Consider the following 18,845-nt stretch of genomic DNA (forward strand, 5'->3'; position numbering starts at 1 on the left):
CAAGGGCCTGAGTTCAATCCCCGGTTCCGCATTAAAAAACTGTCCTAGAGATTTGATTTGAAACTGTCTCATTGCTATCTGTTTATCAATAAAAAAAAAAAAAAAAAAAAAAAACAATAGGCTTGAAATCTGTTAAGTTTTCTCTTCTGGAGGGAGAAGACACAACTGCATTAACCTCTTGTTATCTGAGAGGGGAAAATGTTTCCATAAAGTTCAGTAAGTTCCCTGCAGCTTAATCATTTACAGTTCTTTTAAACATATGTGTGCTCCTTCTGTGACAGCATCCCTGGCTCCCTGGTATTTTTTAGTAAATTCCTTTTGTACCACCTGTTGGCCATACATCTAAACATCATTTTAATGCTGCCAATATTCGTAATGTATTCTGTTTGCTTTCAGGTGCGGCTAAATCGAGTCCAGCATCTAAACCAGGTTCCACACCTTCTCGTCCCTCGTCTGCCAAAAGGGCTTCGTCCAGCGGCTCAACATCCAAGTCTGATAAAGATTTAGAAACCCAGGTCATACAGCTTAATGAGCAGGTAAGAGACTGTCTCTACTACCCTAAAGGACAGGGAGACCAGACCCCATGGCCTGACCTTGGGAAGGGAAGGGAAGGGAAGGGAAGGGAAGGGAAGGCAAAACCCAGAGTTTTGAGAAAAAGCAATAAAAGGAATTGCAGCTGCTGTCACATTCCTTCCTTGATAAGCCTGTGACTCTTTTGAATGTGTCAGAAAACAGAAAAAGTGAGAATGGTTAAAGTTGGAAATAAACTAAAATTGGAAGCCACATAACCAGTAAAATAAAATCAGTCACCTGTAATGAATGAAAGATGTCACAGATCTTAAAACTGTACATTAAAATGCAGTAGATGATTCAGCGCTGCTGTGGGCCCACGTGCCATCCTCCTCCTCTGTTCCTTGGTGGCAGTCCTGAGCTCCAGGATAGCTCATAGTCTAACCTCCCTACTTTTGGCCAGTCTGGAGAGTGTTGAAGACTCCTTTAGGGTCAGGCTGTGTCTTTCCCTCTCCTCCCAATCCCCCTTTTTCCTTCCTTTTAGCAACATACGTCAAACCTGTTTCATGTGACAGATGCTGGGCTTAATCTCAGTAGTAGCACAGCACGGGCTGGACACCCTCCCTACCCCTAGACCACAGTTACAGGCAGAAAATTGTTGTTCAGGCGGAACACAAACCCGGCCCTTCTCACGGTGGCAGAAATTGGGTGGCCTGAGAGCACTGAAGCCAGGCTTGGGAAGATCTGAGGAGCTCCAGCAGTATTTAAGTAGAACTTTCCTTTTGTATTTAATACAGTAAGTCTAGGTCCACTGGCTTTGAAGTTTGCAGTATAAAGCTTAGGTCTCCTCTCTACCTAGCAGTAGCTCCTTTTGCCTAGGATTGCACACAGTGTGATAAAACACTGCGTGCCTGTGGGGCACTGCAGAAGCTGCTCACTTCCACCTCCGGGGTGCTAGTGTCGTTCATCGCAGCCCCTCCACCATGAGGCGTGCGAGCCTGACCTTAGATCCTCAGGCGTTCCCAGCCACTTGGACAGCCAGGCCCCAAGGAGGACTCTTTGATGAGCCAGGAAGGGTCTGTAAACAGTTTTAATATAATTATGTATTTGTAGTCAAGAGTATAGTTTAAAAAGCAGGCAGTTATTTAGAAGGGATATGTTCTTTGTGAAAAAGGGCATCATTTGAAGTCACCTGGCAGTGAAGACTACAGTGTCCTGCTTAACCTCCTGACGCTCTGTTGCAGACAGCATCTAGTAACAGACTTCTCTGGGGTGAAGGCAGTAGGAGCAGTAGTAGCGAGCCCTGGGCCACAAGCCTGGCTCCCAGCACGCTGAAGCTGAACTGAAGAGAATGAGGCATGGGGCAGTCATGCTTGGGATTTATGCCCTTCTCTTCCGAGAAACACAGGTTCTTTTGATATCACCTCATCTCTTTCAGGATTCCTCTCCTCCCTGAGTTCTTTCTTCACCACACTCAGTTTTTGCAGCCCTCCTGCCCCAACTCTGGCCGCACGGACACCCCCAGGTCCTCTCTCCCCTACTTCTCCCCACCCTGTTCCTTATAGCTTAGAGCAGCCAGCCTGCCTGTCTCACTGGGACTTGCTCTCATTAGAGCCACATCATAGGAGCCATCCCTCGCACCCCCAGACCTCCCCCATGCCTCAGCCACACTATCCATTCTGCCATCTGAAATGGCACTCCAGAGATGACAGTGAGGGAAAGGAGAGGAGAGGACAGCCCATGGTCTTCCTTGTCCTTGATATCCCTTTATGACTTCAAGAGGCTGCTCTTGCCCTTCCTGCCCCCTGACACCTTCACACTGAAGAGAAGTGTGCCTGGCCCCAAGCCGCTGCATCAGGGAAAGGTCAGACGCACCCTAAATCAGGAGGCCTCTGTTCAAGACGTGTGCTGAGCATTTCCTGCAATGCATTCCTCTGGTGACCTGGTGGTGCCATCGGTCCCTCCATTTCCTGTCCCTGAGGCTTACACAAGGCCCCCTGAGACTAATGGCTGGCCACACAGGCATCACGGAGTTGGAGCTAAGAATGCCAGGACCAGGAGGAGCCAAGTGGAAATGCTTAGGCAGAAGCATGAATTATAGTAGCAATAGAGAAAGTGACAACTGCTGTAAACTTTAAGAATTTTCATTTGCTTGGCCTTGTGCCTTTATTCAGTCTCCCATGATACACTATAAAAGTAACACTGTACTAGACAATTCCAGTGATAGAAATGAATCAAAAGATGCAGGGGTGGAAAAGACAGATAGTTAGGGATGCTTTCTGGACAGTGTGTTAGCCATCAGGAAGTGGGTTGCATTCGGTGCTGGGCTCTAGAACTGCTGGCAGATCTACAGGGTGGCATTGGTTAGCCCAAGCAGAGACAGTGACTGGCATGTGGTCGGCGGGCCCTGGGAGGACCAGTGATCTGTGGACACACTGAGAGCACTTGGGAAAACTCTGAAAAGGGCACTTCCCCTCAGAGCACTTGCCCTTACCTGTTCCCAAAGGTCCTCCTGAGGGTGCGTCTCCAGCGCCTCCTCCATCCCCACTCGGGTGTCTGCCGTGACGTGTGAGGGACGCGCCTGGCATCTGTCTTGGTGAAGAGACCTTGAAAGTGAAATTTAATTTGCCAGTCAATCTTTCATCGTATCGTCTAGCTGCTGACAGTTTTTACTAGGGAGCGTTTATAGCAGAGCACCTCTTACCTAGCGCATCTGGAATCCCACCAAAGCGCGGTGCATGCTGAGTACACAAAAGCCTCCTTGTGCGAGCCAGAGCTCTCAGGCGGCAGGCAGACCGCAGTTTCTTGAGGTGACTGTGTCCTTGCTTGGTTGGGGTGAGCTGGAAAGTGGTGGTACATCTGATACCACAGCTCCGTGGGGTGCCACCAGCCCAGGGTTGATGTGGATGCTGCTGCTTGTTGTCGGTTTTTGCAACATCCAAGTCTAGTATTGACAGAAATAAGAGATAAAGGGTTGGCAAGCTGAACACCCAGGCCTTAGCTACATGAGTGGGTACCAGTGAGGCTGGCACAAAAAGGCCATATGCCTGCGTCTTCAGGATGGAGCTGAGTTTGCCAGGTGTGTGACAAGCCGGTGGGCACTGCATGTGTCCCTGCATTTCTGAGTGAACCTGCGGTTGTAGGCAAATAGCACATCCACAGGCCCAGGCTTATTGAAGAATGCAATTGTACAGCCCAAACATAATTTCTGAAAATTCTGAGGTGATTTTTAATGTGCCGGAAGAGATTTCACCTAGAGGACCCTCTTGATTTAATGCATTTCTCAAAGATTATACAGAAATATAAATGAACGGGTATTTTAAAAAGGGAACAGGCTCTCCTCGAGCTCCAGGCACAGGGTGCGTGTCTGAGCCTGTGTGGAGCTGCCCCGTGAGCAGGAGTGTGGCCACCTGAGGTCTGAAGCCAGGCCTTGCCACAGAGTTTCTTCAGCCGCAGGCATTGTGGCCTCCCCGTCGTGGCTGCACCGTGTAAACAGAGAAGCTGCAAGCTCCGCAGGATCCTTTAGCCAGCGGGGAACAGGAAATGACAGCATGCTGGCTGAGGAAGTCCAGGCTCTCCTGTGTTTCCAGGGACGCAGCCAAGGCCAGAGCTAGCGAAGCTCCGACAGTCTTCCCGGCCAGCCTGTCACTCCATTCACTTTTCCTTGTGCTCTGGACCTAATTTCTTGGTGGCTAGCCTTTGTCCATTTTGGTTCAGTGTCATTTTTGAAGGGATCTAAAACTAAGGTTAGTTCGTGGTACAGAAGTTCTGAAGGAAGAGCCCTCAAAATGATCTAACCACTCCTAGGAGTCTGTCGTCTCTTCTCCTTCCTCCCATTTTCTTCTCCCTTCTTTGAAGAATATTTTAGTCTGTTCAGGCTGCCGTAACAAAATACCGTACGCTGTGTGGTTTATAAACACCAAATTTATTTTTCTGGCAATAACTCTGGAAGTCTTTGAAGTTGAAGATTGAGGCATTGGCAGATGCAGTGTCTAGCGAGAGCTCATGAGTGCCCCTTCTCGCCGTGGCTTCCTGTGTTGGATGAATGGTTATTTGGGCCTCTTTCTAACACTGATCCCATTCCTGAAGCTCCGTTCTTAGGACCTTGGCAGGCACCTCACAAGGGCCCTGCCTCCTCATGCCAGCACACCGGGCTGTGTGTCAACATGGGAGTTGGGAAGGAGGGGAGCACATGAACATTCAGATGATAGCAACAAGTTAGGGCAAAGATAGTCCAGCCCACACTAGCAGAAGGAGGGCTCCTTCAGCCGAGTGGCAGTGTGCAAGCTGGTTGCTGCACTCGGTTGAAAGAAGTGACCAGCGTGCTCCTGCAGTGGGACATTTCGGGCCCAGATTGAATGCAGGCTAAGGAAGAATAATCTAGACATTTTCCCTTCACTGTAATTCAAGCTGGGCCCGAAATGTCCTTAAACACCATCTAGACATTAAAAATCTAGACATTTTCCCTTCACTGTCTCCATCACACTCGCCACTTGCTCTCCGTATCTCCCAGTACATGTTTTATGTCCTTAAACACCATCCTAATTGCTTACTTACTTTTTCTTGTGTATTTGGAATTTTCTTCTCTATCCTCACCCTCCTACAGGTACATTCATTAAAACTCGCCCTTGAAGGTGTGGAAAAGGAAAGGGATTTCTACTTCGGGAAGCTGAGAGAGATTGAGCTGCTCTGCCAAGAGCACGGGCAGGAAAATGACGACCTCGTGCAGCGATTAATGGAAGTGCTGTATGCTTCAGACGAACATGTGAGTATGCAGGCACTCCTGTCGGAGTCCAGTGGATCCAAGTGGCCTGCGAGTGCTTCCCTGCAGTCTCATGAGAAGTGACCTCAGCCAGGGCACGTGGCCGTCCCACAGCAGTGTCTTGTCACCACCGTGTGGCCCACTTATCTGGGCCTGTGGGATGTATATCTGTAAATTAGGAAGAGATGGCTATAGGTGGGGTTTCAAGAGAGAGGCACTTGTGTGGCCAGATCCCCAGCATGTCAACTCTGAGCAAAAGAGCAGTAAGAATTAATGTAAAGATTCCTCTTTGTTCATGAAAGATCAGAGTATGGCTAAGGAAGAATAATCTAGACGTTTTCCCTTCACTGTAAGCCCCACAACGCTCCATTTTTATCTCCTAGCTGGTTGCTTGGTAACTCACTGTCAGGAAGGCCCAGAAGAGGGGCGCAGCCCTTTATTAGAAACACTTCTGAATCCCTCCACCAGAGCTGCTGCTCGTGAGAGAATATGCCAGGGGAGACCCAGGATGCAGCTCTGTCAGGTGGTAAAAAGCAGAGGTGCAGAGCATGGATGAACAATAGGCAGAGATGGGGAGGGGGCGCCCCGGGCTGCCTGTGCTGGGAGGGAGAGGCCTGGTCCCCAGATGAAGAGGTGGAAGCTGGTGGAGCATCACCTTCTAGCAAGCTTGATTATGGAAGCCAGAGACCAGGGCTTGGGGTTTGAAGTGCCTGTATACTGAATCGAAGCTGGGATAGTGTTTGAGTCTCTGTGACTGGAAGTCCTGTGGCCCCTCAGAGGGTCCGTGGGTTCAGCTGCCTGTCTGTTGTTATTTTTACAGAATGTAAAGGCCACCAGCAGGTTTTCTTTGTGTTACTGTAACTGAGTAACAGGCAGCATTTATTCTGTTGGTAACTTAAAATCCCGGCAATGAAATCTGCACAAGCTGTGAGGTGCTGGGTCTGGGGCTTGGGACCACTGATGTCATTCCCCACCGTTGCTTTCAAAGCTTCTTCCTTGGTTACCAGTAGCTCAGAATGTAGACATTGAAGCCCTGGTAATCTTCCTGGTTAGGCCCCTGAGGCCAAGATAGTGTCACGAAATATAGCTCTTGGTGTATTGAGTTCTAGTAGAAGCCAGAGGCTGGTGAGCGGTGCATCTGTGACCACAAGTGGCATCTACGCAATGTCCTGGATGTGCGGGCTGCTTTGTTGGCTGTCAGGCCTGAGATCAGTAATGGCTAATGCCTGCACAAGCTTCTCTGAGGCTAAATCAGATGAGGTCTGCGCAGCAGTGGGAGAACAGGCAGGCACAGGGCTGCTGTCTGTGATGGCTGAGAGCTGGAGGGTGTCCGGCAGGCAGGCTCACCTCGTCCTCCCAGGCCTGTGTTTCCAGGAGCAGAGGCTTCTGATTCTATGCCAAGTCTTGCAGCTGACCTGGCTGCTGAATTCCTAGCTGAGGAGAGGCAGGCCGGCCTTGGTCAAGCACTGTTGCCCTGGGTGTGACTCCAGGGAGCTCCTCCTAGATGGCCATATTTAGTGTTCTCTCACCACCAGTACCACACACAGACACACCCTGATACCACCTTGCTGTCCCCCAGAGCCAGCCATTCTTGCATCTGTGCACAGGCCTGGTGTGTGTGGTGTCCGGGAAGAAAAGTCAGTGATGTGTGCGTGGTGCTGTTGGTCTGACTACATAGCGACTCCTAGTTGTCTAGATGCTGAAGAATCATTGGCTGCATCGTTGTATGTGCTCTCCATTTAGACTAGATGAAGGTGGGCAGGCTTTTCAGGTAGTCATTTTTGGCAGGAGGGATCTCTTTCCCTTTTTATTTGGTAGTGACTGGTGATTATGGTAGTCAGGCAGTCCTACAATATGATTCTTAGAAGATGTAAAAATCCACCTGGCAGTTCTGAGAAGTCAGCAGGTGGTTCAGACGGTCCAAATGTAGAGATCTAGTGGAAGTTTCCAGAGCTTATCACCAGCTGGTTGCTCAGCGATTCTCTCCTCATTATCTTATTTTTGGGGCCACAGGTGTCTGGGCTTAGTCACTGGTTTCCCTGTGGATTCTGTCACCAAGGGAGTGCCTGCTTAAAAACAGATACTTATTTCCTGAGGTACTGACTGCCATAGGAGCCACTGCTTAAATACCCTAAAGATTTTCTGTGGATTTCTAAAGTGCATTTCTGTAGTTCCGGCACTGTGGGAGGCTGAGGATGGAGAGTCACACATTCACCCCCAACCTGGGTGCCCTAGCAAGACACTACCTCAAAATAAAACTAAAAAATCAGACTAGCTAGGGATGTAGCTGTAGCTCAGTGGGAAGGCACTAGATTCAGTCCTCAGTAGTATACTGAGGAAAAGAACAAAAAAAAGATGTTCTTTCTCCTCAGGGCTTTTTGATTATGTGTTCCTATCACTGGAGGGGTTTTGCCCTCTGCTGATGAGGCACTGGGCACATAGAACAAGGCGCAGCCCTCCTTCCATCGGGAGGCCTCACAGTCCAAGGGTGAGAGCGGGCCAGGGACACTACTAACCGAAGACTGGATTATGGTTGCAGTAGCAGAGACAGACAGACTTGGGGAGTGCATAGAAGCCACCCAGAGGGCCAAGCAGAGCTGTCACAGAGAAGGTGGCGTCTGCACTGGATGCTGAGGGTGACCAGGACTATCAGCAGCTCTAGAGTTAGGGAGTGGGAGTGTGTTTCAGGCAGGGAAAACTGCACAGACAAAGCAGAGGAGAGAACAGCCCGCTACGGCTGGCCTGAGTGTTGAGATGCAGCTGAGGCTGCTTCTCTCATCCCAGGGGCCATCACGCGTCTGGGGGACCCCCTCCTCCCTCCTCGGCCCTTGTTTACCTCCCACAGTGGGCAGGACCCTTCTTCACTACTGTCTCCCAACTTGGTTCTCTTTTTAGCAATTATAATACAAGCAAAGAAGTCTGACAACGCTTGCAGCTAAGCATTTAGAGATGTAAGGGGTTGACAGGAAATGTTGGCATGAAGTGTATGCCGCCCAGGGCATTAGTCCCACAGCTGGCAGAGGTTCTGCTTGGCTTCCTGCTTGTCCTTCATTCTCATGTGCGGCATAAGAAAATATTTTTTCATCTTGTTTTTCTGGGAAGCCACAATAGCATTGTAAAGGTTGGGAGCTCTTGCTAGTGCTATGCAGTATCTCAGAATGACAGCGGTGGGCCGCCGCAGCTTCTGGGTGCCTTGCCATGCACCCTGAGCATTAGGATCCAGTGGTCACTGGCAGATCGGCTCCTTGCACTGGAATTGCCCAACGCCATAGCGTGGTGTGGAGTCCGCTGTTCCTCTGGGTGTCTAGCATCACCATCAGTGTCCTGGGGCTACAGTTGCGCACAGTGCTTACACGGAGGAGCCACCCTTGGCCAGATGTGAACCCCAGAGCCATAGAAAGGATGACATGCCTACTTTCTTGTTCAGCATGTTTGGAAAGAAGGCCTGAGGCAGGGCCCCAGTAGGTGTGTCCTGTTCCTGCAGCCTGGTACAGGCTGAACAGTTACTTGAATTTAGCTGTTCTGATTTTCAGTTCTGGGATAGCGCCATTATTCCACACTGTGTGTGTGTGTGTGTGCGTGCGTGCGTGCATGCGTGTGTGTGTGTTTAGGACAGGGTCTACAGGGTGTCACTACGTAGACAGGACTCGTAGTGATTCTCTTGTTTGCAGCCTCCCAAGTGTGAGATTACATGTGTGTACCAGTCTCAATCGCCATCTCGGTGCACCCCCCAGGTGGGGCTGGCACGGCCTGCCAGGGATCAAACCCCAGCCACTAAGCGCTGCCTAAGTAGGCACTTTAGTCCCCTGAGCTATCCGGCCAGCCCTCATTATTCTACACTTAACTCCCAACTGTGACAGAATTTTCCGTAAAATGTAAAACACATCCTCATTTCTGAGACCTTCTCTTTAGCAGTTTAACATGCACAAAAATAATTACGAAAGAAAATCATACCTCACAGCAGCTGAAGTTTGATCGATGCCATAAGGAAGCCACTATACTAGACTGAAGAGTAAGACAGTGCATAGAGAGCCACAGCCCAACCCAGAAGACGCTTGGAGCACAGCTGGAAATGAAGCCGCACATCCACCTGGGAGGCACACTCACAGGGCCGTGCACACACCAGAATAAGGGGTGCAAAGCTCAGCGGGGCCATCCAGGTGGGGATGACGGTAGGGAGATTGGCTTCAGTGTGCTCCCAAAGTAGAAGGCCCGTGGCACAAGAGACCTGGAATGCTGGTGCACCCTGCCCTTTAAGTCCTGCGAGCATTAGCTTCCTCATCCCTTGGACAGGAAGAGAGCTCCTGTCCGCCAGTGCCCGTTTTCTGTCTTGTGCCACCTCGGGACAAAACACGCTCCTGTGCCCTGCGAGAGTGCCTTGTCCACTGTGGCACCTCTTGAGCTGAAGGGGACACATGAAGATGTGTGCCAGGCAGTGGCCAAAGCCAACGGCAGAGCCAAGAGCACAGCCCGGGGAGCATCTGATGTTATGCACCGAGATCAGAGCACGGGCAGCAAGGAGTGAAGGGTTTCAAGGGTCAGGGAGACAGCAAGAGGTGACCAGTGAGTAGGCTATTAGGTGTCAGCCTTCCAAAATACAACAGTCGTGGGAGGCGGTAATAGGATGTAGGCATGGACACAGGGGAAGGTTCACATGTACCAAATAACAGGCCTGTTGGTACAGAACCAGGAAAGAAAAGTGCTACATTTGATCCTTGGCCTTTAGTACAGTATAACTTGCTATGGAAAGGGTTGTTTTTTAAATAAATTATGTGTACATCTAGAATATGTTCCAAAGAGTTCATAAGAAATCATAGGCTCAACTCACACTGAAAATATTTAATATGTACCAGACATCTTCTAGGCACTTTGCTGGTTTTAACTCATTAAATTTTAATTGGAGTCACTGAAGCAACTGGTTCACCAATCAGGGAAACACACTGAAAATTCTGATACATGGCGACTCTTTATTGTCCCCCACTTTACAGATGAGAAAACAAGCACACTACAGTTACAGTGCCTGCCCAAAGCCTCACAGCTGGTACACAGAGAAACGGGTATGAACCCGAGTCCACACTCCTCACGTTCACGTTAGAATGCCTCTCGGGAAAGACTCTAGTGTGACTGTAGCCAGTAGTCTGATCATCTGGGTCCTCTATTCCCAAGCCCTCTGATTTCTTCTTCTCCACACAGTGTGTGTTGAATGACATAGTGAATGAAACGTACCTCAATTTAATGAAGCCCAGTCCCTGACATTAGGAACCTCTGGATCTGCTGGATGGGGCCAGAAGTTAAAAACACACAAGATTCCATGTCAGATTTATAGCACAGGAAGAACAGACTGCTGCAGGGGAAGGGAGAGGTGCTGTTCTGGCTCGGGGATTGGGGAGTTGCTCACAGTGTATTTGGAATGGATCTTCACAGGTTTGTCCTTGGCTCCAGGGAGCAGGGGTTACGGTAGAGAGGGGACGGGCTTGTCTGTTGGGAATCCGAGTGCCCAGTGTGTGACTTCGTGAGCAGTTCTGGATGTGCCAGTGTCCATGCCAGACTGCATCCCAAAGCCCAGCATCAAGGAGGCACTTGGCTGTGGCTGATTGGCCTCACTCTTCTGCTTGGATAGTAAAGAGCTCATTATTCCTTGTGAGGTCAGAAAGTGGAAGAATTTGCAGCGTTGGCTAAGTTGCTGTTCATGATGCTTTTCTCTGGAGTAGGTAGATGAATAAATAGGACACTGGGGACCAAGAAGAGGATCCACCTCACTTGCCTGGTCTACAGTCAGTGACCAGAAAGTAAGCAAGTAGAGCTAGAAGCACCCTAAACATGATGCCCCAAAGTCCTTGAGCCAAAGCTGCTGCACTGTCTGTTGGAAAGGACCTCCTCACCTAAAGCAGCCGTGAAACGTAGCCCCTTTCCTTTCTTCCCCTCAGAAACTGACAGGTTGCTTCCCTGGTTTCTAAGTCCACATCAGATTAGTGACAAATTATAACAAAGGGTCGGCTTCAGGCAGACACATGGGCAAGCAAGAATGACAGCAAAGGAGGAAACAGATCAGAAGCAGCGTACCATGGACCACTGGTGTAGGGGCGGCTGTCTGACACAGCACAGAGGCCTGGGTGCTGTGCTGTGTCGACATTGGCTCCTTCACGGGTATCTTGATGCTGTGGAATTGCTGTGGTTGGTTACTCTTTCACAGAGGGTACGGAAGTGTGTGTTGTGTTCTGGGAAGGCTCCTTTACCATACTGTTGGAAGAGACATTTGGAACTTAGAGCTTAATGGCCTGCCTCCCACAGCCATTGTTGTCTGGTGGCACAGGTACGTGAAAGCATCCCTGGGAGACACTGGCACAGTGAGCTGTGCCTGAGCTTGCTGTCTCCACAGCCTGGCGACACCATACTGCACAGCGGTTCTGGCCGGGGACCCAGTGGGGTCTGACACAGTACATTTTTGTGGCTGAAACTTCTCTACCCCGCAGGAAGGCCACACAGAAGAGCCGGAAGCAGAGGAGCAAACCCATGACCAGCAGCCCCAACAGCAGGAAGAGTACTGAACCGTCCTGGCAGCTCATGACACTTCCATTGTGCATGGGAACTTTTCTTCTGGAGAATTGGAATGTGCGGCCTCAAGCTCAAGAGAAACCAGTTGTTCCCGGCCTGCCGGTACCATCAATGCTCTGTTGCATACGCCAGCCCTGCACTTGGTTCACATTTCCTTTGCCAAGTTGCATTAGCAGGCGGCCATTTTGGCCACCTTCCTGAGAGATCGTAGGGTTACACGCCTTCAACTTCACTTGGCTGCTTGAGATTGGTTCTGCTCTTTCCCTCATTTCTTTCCAGAACAACTCTTCCCTGCCCCAAAACAACCACCACCATTACCACCCCTTTTTATCCTGGTGTGAAACAATGGTAATTTGATATATGGTATTTATATTGGCATTTCTCAACCCAGTGTCACTAGATGTCACATGCATTTGTGGTGCTTTGATGTTTGCAAGTCTAACTTATGAACATAAATTTGGTCAAATAATTGGAACAAAGGGAAACAGATACTTGATGTGAAAGCCATAATGACAGTGATTTGTGTCGTAGAGGAAAACATAGGGTCGGTTTTGCCCTCTACTCACAGAAAAAGGAGAAAACTGATTTGAAACTGGGGCTTTGAGGCCCAGCGAGCAGTGTTCATAGAGCAGCATGTTAGACAACCATGCAGTATGCTGTTAGTTTTGAAAGACATTCGCTCAAGGAAGACACCATCTCAACTTTGCCCTCTCTCGGCGTGCTCCTGCCCTCCCGCCCCTCTCTCCCATCCACTTCCCAGGTTCTTGTATTATTTTCTTTCTCAGGGTCCTCTTTGGTGGGCAGCCACTCTCCCCAAAATGTCATCAGTCATCTGCAGGTCATAGGAGGTCATGGAAGGGACAGGCCCTCTTGCCTCATCCCTCTTCCTCCTCATTCACAGTAGGGATTTCCTCCTGAAGGGCGGCTTCAGGGTGTGCAGGCTACATCGGGCTCTGCATCCGGTTGCGCACTGGCTGAAAAGTGGGAAGCAAACACCTCAGTCCTAGGAGAGCATAGTTCCAAGGGAGAATCATAGTTGTGCAGTCTGGTGCTGACAGTGGATCAACAGCACAGAAAAACCTATGACTCCCAGCATCTTCTGAAACGAGGAATTTCCCCTCTTTAACACAAGGGCCCTCCTTGTCTTGGACATTTGCTAAACCATGGCAATCCATAAACAGAGGAAACATTGATGAATTAAAAGCATTCCTTATTTTTTTAACTAATATTTGCACATTTTTCTTAGTCTCTTTCCAAATTCTTTTGCCTCTTTTTCCCCCCATCAACCGGCGGTCTCCCTTCCTCGACCATTCGTTTCACTTGGTTTCTAACTTCAGATTTACTTTATTAGCAGGTGCAACAAAAATAAGAAACAAATGTCCCCAACCCGCTTTCTGCTTAATTGAAAGGCTTAAAATAAATTTCTGAATAATGTATCATAAAACTTTGAAATTTCTTTATTGATGGAATAATTCTAAATTCTAGCATTGAAGTTTGCACCAAAAGAAATCTTTCCGAAATAAATCTTTTACAGCAAAGTTGTATTTATTGAGTTATATATGGAAAAGATGGCTTGTATTTTTGCGATGATTACAACACACTGTGCAGAATAGGACAGACGTTCCGTGGCGTTTGGTTTCCCTGTCTTCTCTCTCCTGCTCACTCTGCATTACTGCAGCAGCTCATGTCTCAGGCTAGAAAGCCTGGCCCCCAGCGGTGACGTCCTCCCCCACCTGGTTACAGGTCGCGGTTGTGCTGTCTACAACATCATGCTGAATGGTATAGCGCCCCCTTAACCTGTTGTGCTCACTGACTGTAAAAATAGCTCTTGTAAAGAGGCACAATAAACAGCTCCTTGCAGATACTTTCCTGTGGTTCCTAGGGTATTCTTCATCTGCCCTGGACATCTCAGTAATACCTGTGCCAGGGGGTTGTGACCACTCCTGTCATGTGGATGCACATGAACAGATACAGCCAGGATCCCATTTTCTCCAGAGCCACTTGACACCATGTAACATCCTAGCCCTTCCTGATGACTCTTGCCGGAGCCACTCCGTTCCTTTCTGGGTCCCCAGCCTTCTAGCTAGAGACACCACAGAGAGCTCTCCCAGGAGCCACGTTCCATTTGGCTTTCAGTGACCGAGGCAGATCATTAGAAGAGAGCTACACATTCCTCTTTCTGTTCACATCTTAAAATTCTTCTGTTGTGCTGCTCCCTAGTTAATGTCACGGGTTCTTTGGGGAATCTTAACAGCTATGTTGCAGAGTCAGTCTTTGGCTGTGACCCCTGCCACTGTTCAGTCATCACTGGCTTCCTGGGTGGAGGGGCCCCATCGTGTTCTCAGCCTTCTAGTCGGGGCACGTGTTCCACCCCCAGTCACTTGTCATTGTGCTCAGGGGACAGGTATCCCTGTCTGCTCTGCCATCGCAGGAAGGTGACTTCTTGGTACCACTTCATGCCCGCTGTCGGCTGGAATAGCACTTCCGTGGCCACTGCCAGATGGAAGTGATCGAAGCAGGGGGCAAAGAGAAAGCTCATGTTCACCCTGAGCAGAAAAGCAGGAAAAACAAAAAGACAAACACCCTATTGACCCAAGAGAAGTAAACTCCAGAAGGGAACCAAGAATTCCTCCCTTCCCTGGTGAGTATTTCCATTATTCCGTTACGGTTTAATATGCATTCAGATTACTTTTACTAAATAGTACACCATAAAGCTTTTGTTATATATTAAATGTAAACTGAAAGGAATGTAAACATATGTATTGTTAATTATAAATATAGATAAGTAATGACATACTAGATGAAAGTCTTATTTGGATGTATCACATTCATTTTACATTACCCACCTATTGTCGCATGGTAGAATAGTTTTTTGTCTGAATATGTGAATAACTTGACTTGCGTTGATCTTTTTACATATTTAATAAAAAAAATATATGTTAAAATATGGATCTAGATTCTTCTTTTTTTTGCCTGGCAAGCATAAGGTCCTGACCTTAATTCCTGGTACTAAGAAAAAAAAGAAAGAAAAAATAGGTAGGTTCTTTTATTTTTTTATACTAACGTTTCTTTGCAGTGAGCATGTATATGTGACAGATTTGTATGGATTCACACATCTGCCCATCCATATTTACTCAGGGAAATGGGATGTCATTATTTTTATTAATGGCTAAAATTTCAACAGGAATTAGATTCTTATTTGGTATCAAATAAAGCAACTGTAATAACTTTAACAGTGGGGTTTTTTAAATACTGTTTTTTTTTAAAAAACTTTACCAAAAAATACAAAGATAAGGCATTCCCCTGGGAATACTCCGCTTGCAAGCAAACAAAAATCCCATTTCCTATGGGGCCAGCTGCTCATCTAGACGGGGGCCAGTGCTGGGGAACTGGGAGGCAGAGGGAGAGTTGGGAGGGTATCTTAAGTTCTTGATGGAAGAATCCGATTGGCAAAAGCTCTCTAAATAAGTGTGTTTCTCCTTCTTGTCTGTTTAGTTTAAACAGTGATGATTTATTGACATGAACTATAAATAGGATACAAATTTATAGGCACAGGAATGTGTGGAAGGGGGAATCTGTTTAAGGGGGCCTTGGAGCCACCTGCAGAGCCTGTAGAGCAGATGGCTATGTGTTGACGACTTGGCTGTGGAGGCGCAGGTGCAGGAGGAGGTAGGTGCCCTTCCTACCCTTTTCACTCTTTCCACCACAAAGGACTCAACCATCCCCAAATTGCTTTCAGGCACCACCTAGAGGCCAGTTGTTTTCCTGTACTATCCTTTGGCAACTCTTCCCTTACTTTTTTTTTTTTTTTTTTTTTAATCAAAGAGCAGAGAAGTGAAGGAAGTAACAGAAGACAAATGCTCTACCAGTCTTGCCCGTCAACATCCGTTTCTCCCAGAATACACTGTGACAGAGCCTGGCTTTTTGTGAAATCCTGCACTCAGAACACATGTATTTGCCCTTGACTCTCACCGATACTGGGGCTTTCAACACTGAACCTTAGACTTTGTACACAGGTGGTCAAAAGTAATTGGGTTGGGGTGAGGATATAGCTCAGTGACAAGCACCTGCCCGGCAAGTGCAAGTTTGATTCCCAGTATCAAACAAAAAGTAAAAGGGGATTCATCCTAAAGGTGTGATAGGAGGCTGTAATAAACTTATCACCAACAATTCAAACATGGTAAACACCGGTTTTATTTTAAATCTGAGATCTTTCTAGAAATGTAATCGGTTGGTACAGGTATCAGTGACAAGCTCAGAGTCCAGAGTCAAAAGTAATAGCATTCCACTAAATTCGTGTTTCAGAAATGCTAGTTATATAAAATTAAACCCAGTCGCAAGACCTCTCCTTGTTCTAACAGCAAGAACACAGCTGTGATGGTCATCGCGGCTGCTGCCGCCAGTAAACATTGCTGACCCAGTTTCTCAGTACTAAGGCAGGACTTCCAAGCAGCGCAAGTGTTGGCTTGAAGCACCTCTCTGGATGTCGCTCAACTTCTGTTTTGCTGAACTGGGGACTCAAATCTCCATTCATTACAAGGATGCTGGCTGGTTTCACCCACCAGGAACAAAAACTCAAAGAGCAAATCCATAGATGCCTCTGGGAGCCGCATGTGGCACCAAGAACTCAAATCCTAAGACCGCCCAAGGCCAAGGCCTGTGGCCCTGAGCTGCACAGAAGGTGCCCAGAAGGTACACGCCTGTGGCAGTGCAGGAATGCCAGCAGAGCGGAAGGCCCAGCTGAAGTTAATTTGTTGAATGCCTTTTTCTCTCACTCCACTGGAAGAAAATGTTAAGCCTTTTTAGCTTGCCAAGTTGTAATTTCTTAAACAGGTTTCTTGTGTTTTGTAGCTCCTTTATCAAGACTGGGTGTAAATGAAGTAATTTTAAAGGGTAATGACACATTAATGTCTCTTTACTTTATGATTTTCAGTCAAAACCAGCCCTGCACCTCAATGTGTTCTTGGTCAGAGACTTGTAAAGTTAAGCACACACTTCCTTCCAAGTAGCAGATGTTCCTCATGTCTTTACACTATGGTGTTTCTCTGGGTCTTGAAGGTTATCTGTGAAGGCTATGTTTCTGTTAGCCATTAAAAGGTTTTGATCAAATCTGACAGCTTAATTGAAACTTTGGGAATTAGAAAGTAATGAAAAGTTCTCATAAATATGTTCAAAATTTCATTCTGACTCCCAATTCACATCTTACCACTAAGAATGCTCCCTTCTAATCCAGTGTATTTATTATGTGGGTGAACTGTGGCCTCCTACAAATGGAACAGCTTTTACCAGTGTGAAAGATTTTCTAGAAAAAGATGACAAAATGAGTATTCATGCCAGTTTCTTCCTTTTTTCATTTTGTTCTCAGCTCTGGTGGATATTGAGTGTAGAGCCTTACACCGCAAGTGCTCCACTACTGAGTCACACCCTTTTGTCTTTATTTTGGGGGAGGGTCTCAATAAGTTGTCCCTGTTGGCTTCAAATGGGTGATCATCCTGCATCAGCCTCCCAAGTAGTTGGGATTATGGGTATGTGTCATCATACCTGGCTGTGCTAGTTTTTTACTGGCTAAGTGATATCTAGTTAGATTCAGGAGCCTTCCTATCCTACAGACAGGTCGCATTGACCAGTTAGCTGAGCTTCAAGAGAAGGGAAATGGGAATTTTACCCCAGAGCATTTTCTTTGTTTTATTTTATTTTTTAATTCATTTTAATGAGAAGAAAAGATAAAATAGCAATGAAATAGTTTCAAAACAGGTTAGTAGGAACGTTACAATAATAAATTGCATATGTTGACTTCATAATAGTTATTCAGAAGACAAGATGCAGACATGATTCTTTGTCTAAACAATATTAGTACAAACTTATTCTCAATGAACTAAGAGAAAGTAGCTGTATATCTATCCTAACTCTTGTGTATACATATATACTTTTTCTTTTTTTTTTTTTTCACAACAGAACGGTCCTTTATTTACACTTTTGTGAAGTTAGTAATGCATGACACTAGGTTGCCTAGCAACTGATAGCTAACCTTAACCAGAGAGGATGTTCATCTCAGGAATGAGGTAACTTGTTTGCTTTAGGCCCTGGGCCAAGTCCCACCTACACATACTTGATCGATTTCCTAGCTTCATGGCTCCCAACATATCTCCCTTTTTTATTTTGTCTTGTCAGAGATGGGTGTTCCATGGCAGTTAAAGAAGCTGTATTTGGAGAAATCTTTAAATGACCTTTTCATACTTGAAGATAGTCTAAAGATTGTAGGTACTTGAATTCAGCAAACTAACCCAATATAATCCAATAGTGAGTTAGCAGCAGAACTGGCAATTGTCAGAAGTTGTTGACTTGAGCCTTTTACAGCTCAACATATTAATTTGGCATTACTTTATTTTTCTGCATATATGTATGTTTTCAGGGAAGGGTCTACAGGGTGTTCAGGTCTAGCGTCGCATTACTAGATTGGACTCATAGTGATCTGCCTTTTTACAGCCTCCCAAGAGCTAGGATTACAAGGGCACACCACTATGCCATCTCAGTTGCTGTCTCAGCGTACCTTGCGGGCGGAGCTGGCATGACAGGCCCAGGAGATCAAACCCTGCTTGTAGGCACTTTAATCAGCTGAGCTATTTGGCTTACCTTGGCATTACTTTTTAAACCTCATGGTTATACTTTTCTGCTGGATAGTTAAGACCAAGTTAAAGCAAAACCTATATAACTAAAAATGTAACTTGTATCAACGTCAGATACCCTCAGGATTTACCCTGAAACCACAAGCAGCACCTAGTAGATCTTTGGTCAGTGTTAGGCATGTGGATGAGTCATGGCCATTACATGACCAATTTTCTCTCTGTGAAAGCCTGAGAGAATTTTTTCTCTCTAAGTGACTCTCCTTAGGCACACTATACATAGTCATACACTTTCCTCTGTGGCCTCATAATCTCCTTGATTAGAAAATTTGGGACACAACTAAGTTACAGGATGTTACAGCACAGGTTCTCCTATGTCCTGAATCCTCACTGAC

At 47.1% G+C, this 18,845-nt stretch overlaps 1 protein-coding gene across 6 annotated transcripts in view; it reads left to right on the forward strand.

The window, feature by feature from the left end:
• Positions 1 to 14,776, forward strand: part of Mapre2 (microtubule associated protein RP/EB family member 2) — a 177,017-nt gene extending 162,241 nt beyond the window's left edge. For 3 of the 6 annotated variants that reach the window (XM_023714271.1, XM_023714263.1, XM_023714259.1), the window contains 3 exons: positions 397 to 536; positions 5,117 to 5,275; positions 11,750 to 14,776. In XM_023714271.1, the coding sequence (XP_023570039.1) occupies positions 397 to 536; positions 5,117 to 5,275; positions 11,750 to 12,028 (578 nt within the window). In that variant the 3' untranslated portion in view covers positions 12,029 to 14,776. Of the gene's footprint in view, positions 1 to 396; positions 537 to 5,116; positions 5,276 to 11,745 lie in introns of all 6 variants that reach the window. The other 3 variants (XM_004623583.2, XM_004623582.1, XM_004623584.2) reach the window with 3 other exon arrangements.
• Positions 14,777 to 18,845: the final 4,069 nt, after the last annotated feature.

Source organism: Octodon degus, unplaced genomic scaffold (genome assembly GCF_000260255.1).
Source record: "Octodon degus isolate 3935 unplaced genomic scaffold, OctDeg1.0 scaffold00003, whole genome shotgun sequence".
NCBI lineage: Eukaryota > Metazoa > Chordata > Mammalia > Rodentia > Octodontidae > Octodon > Octodon degus.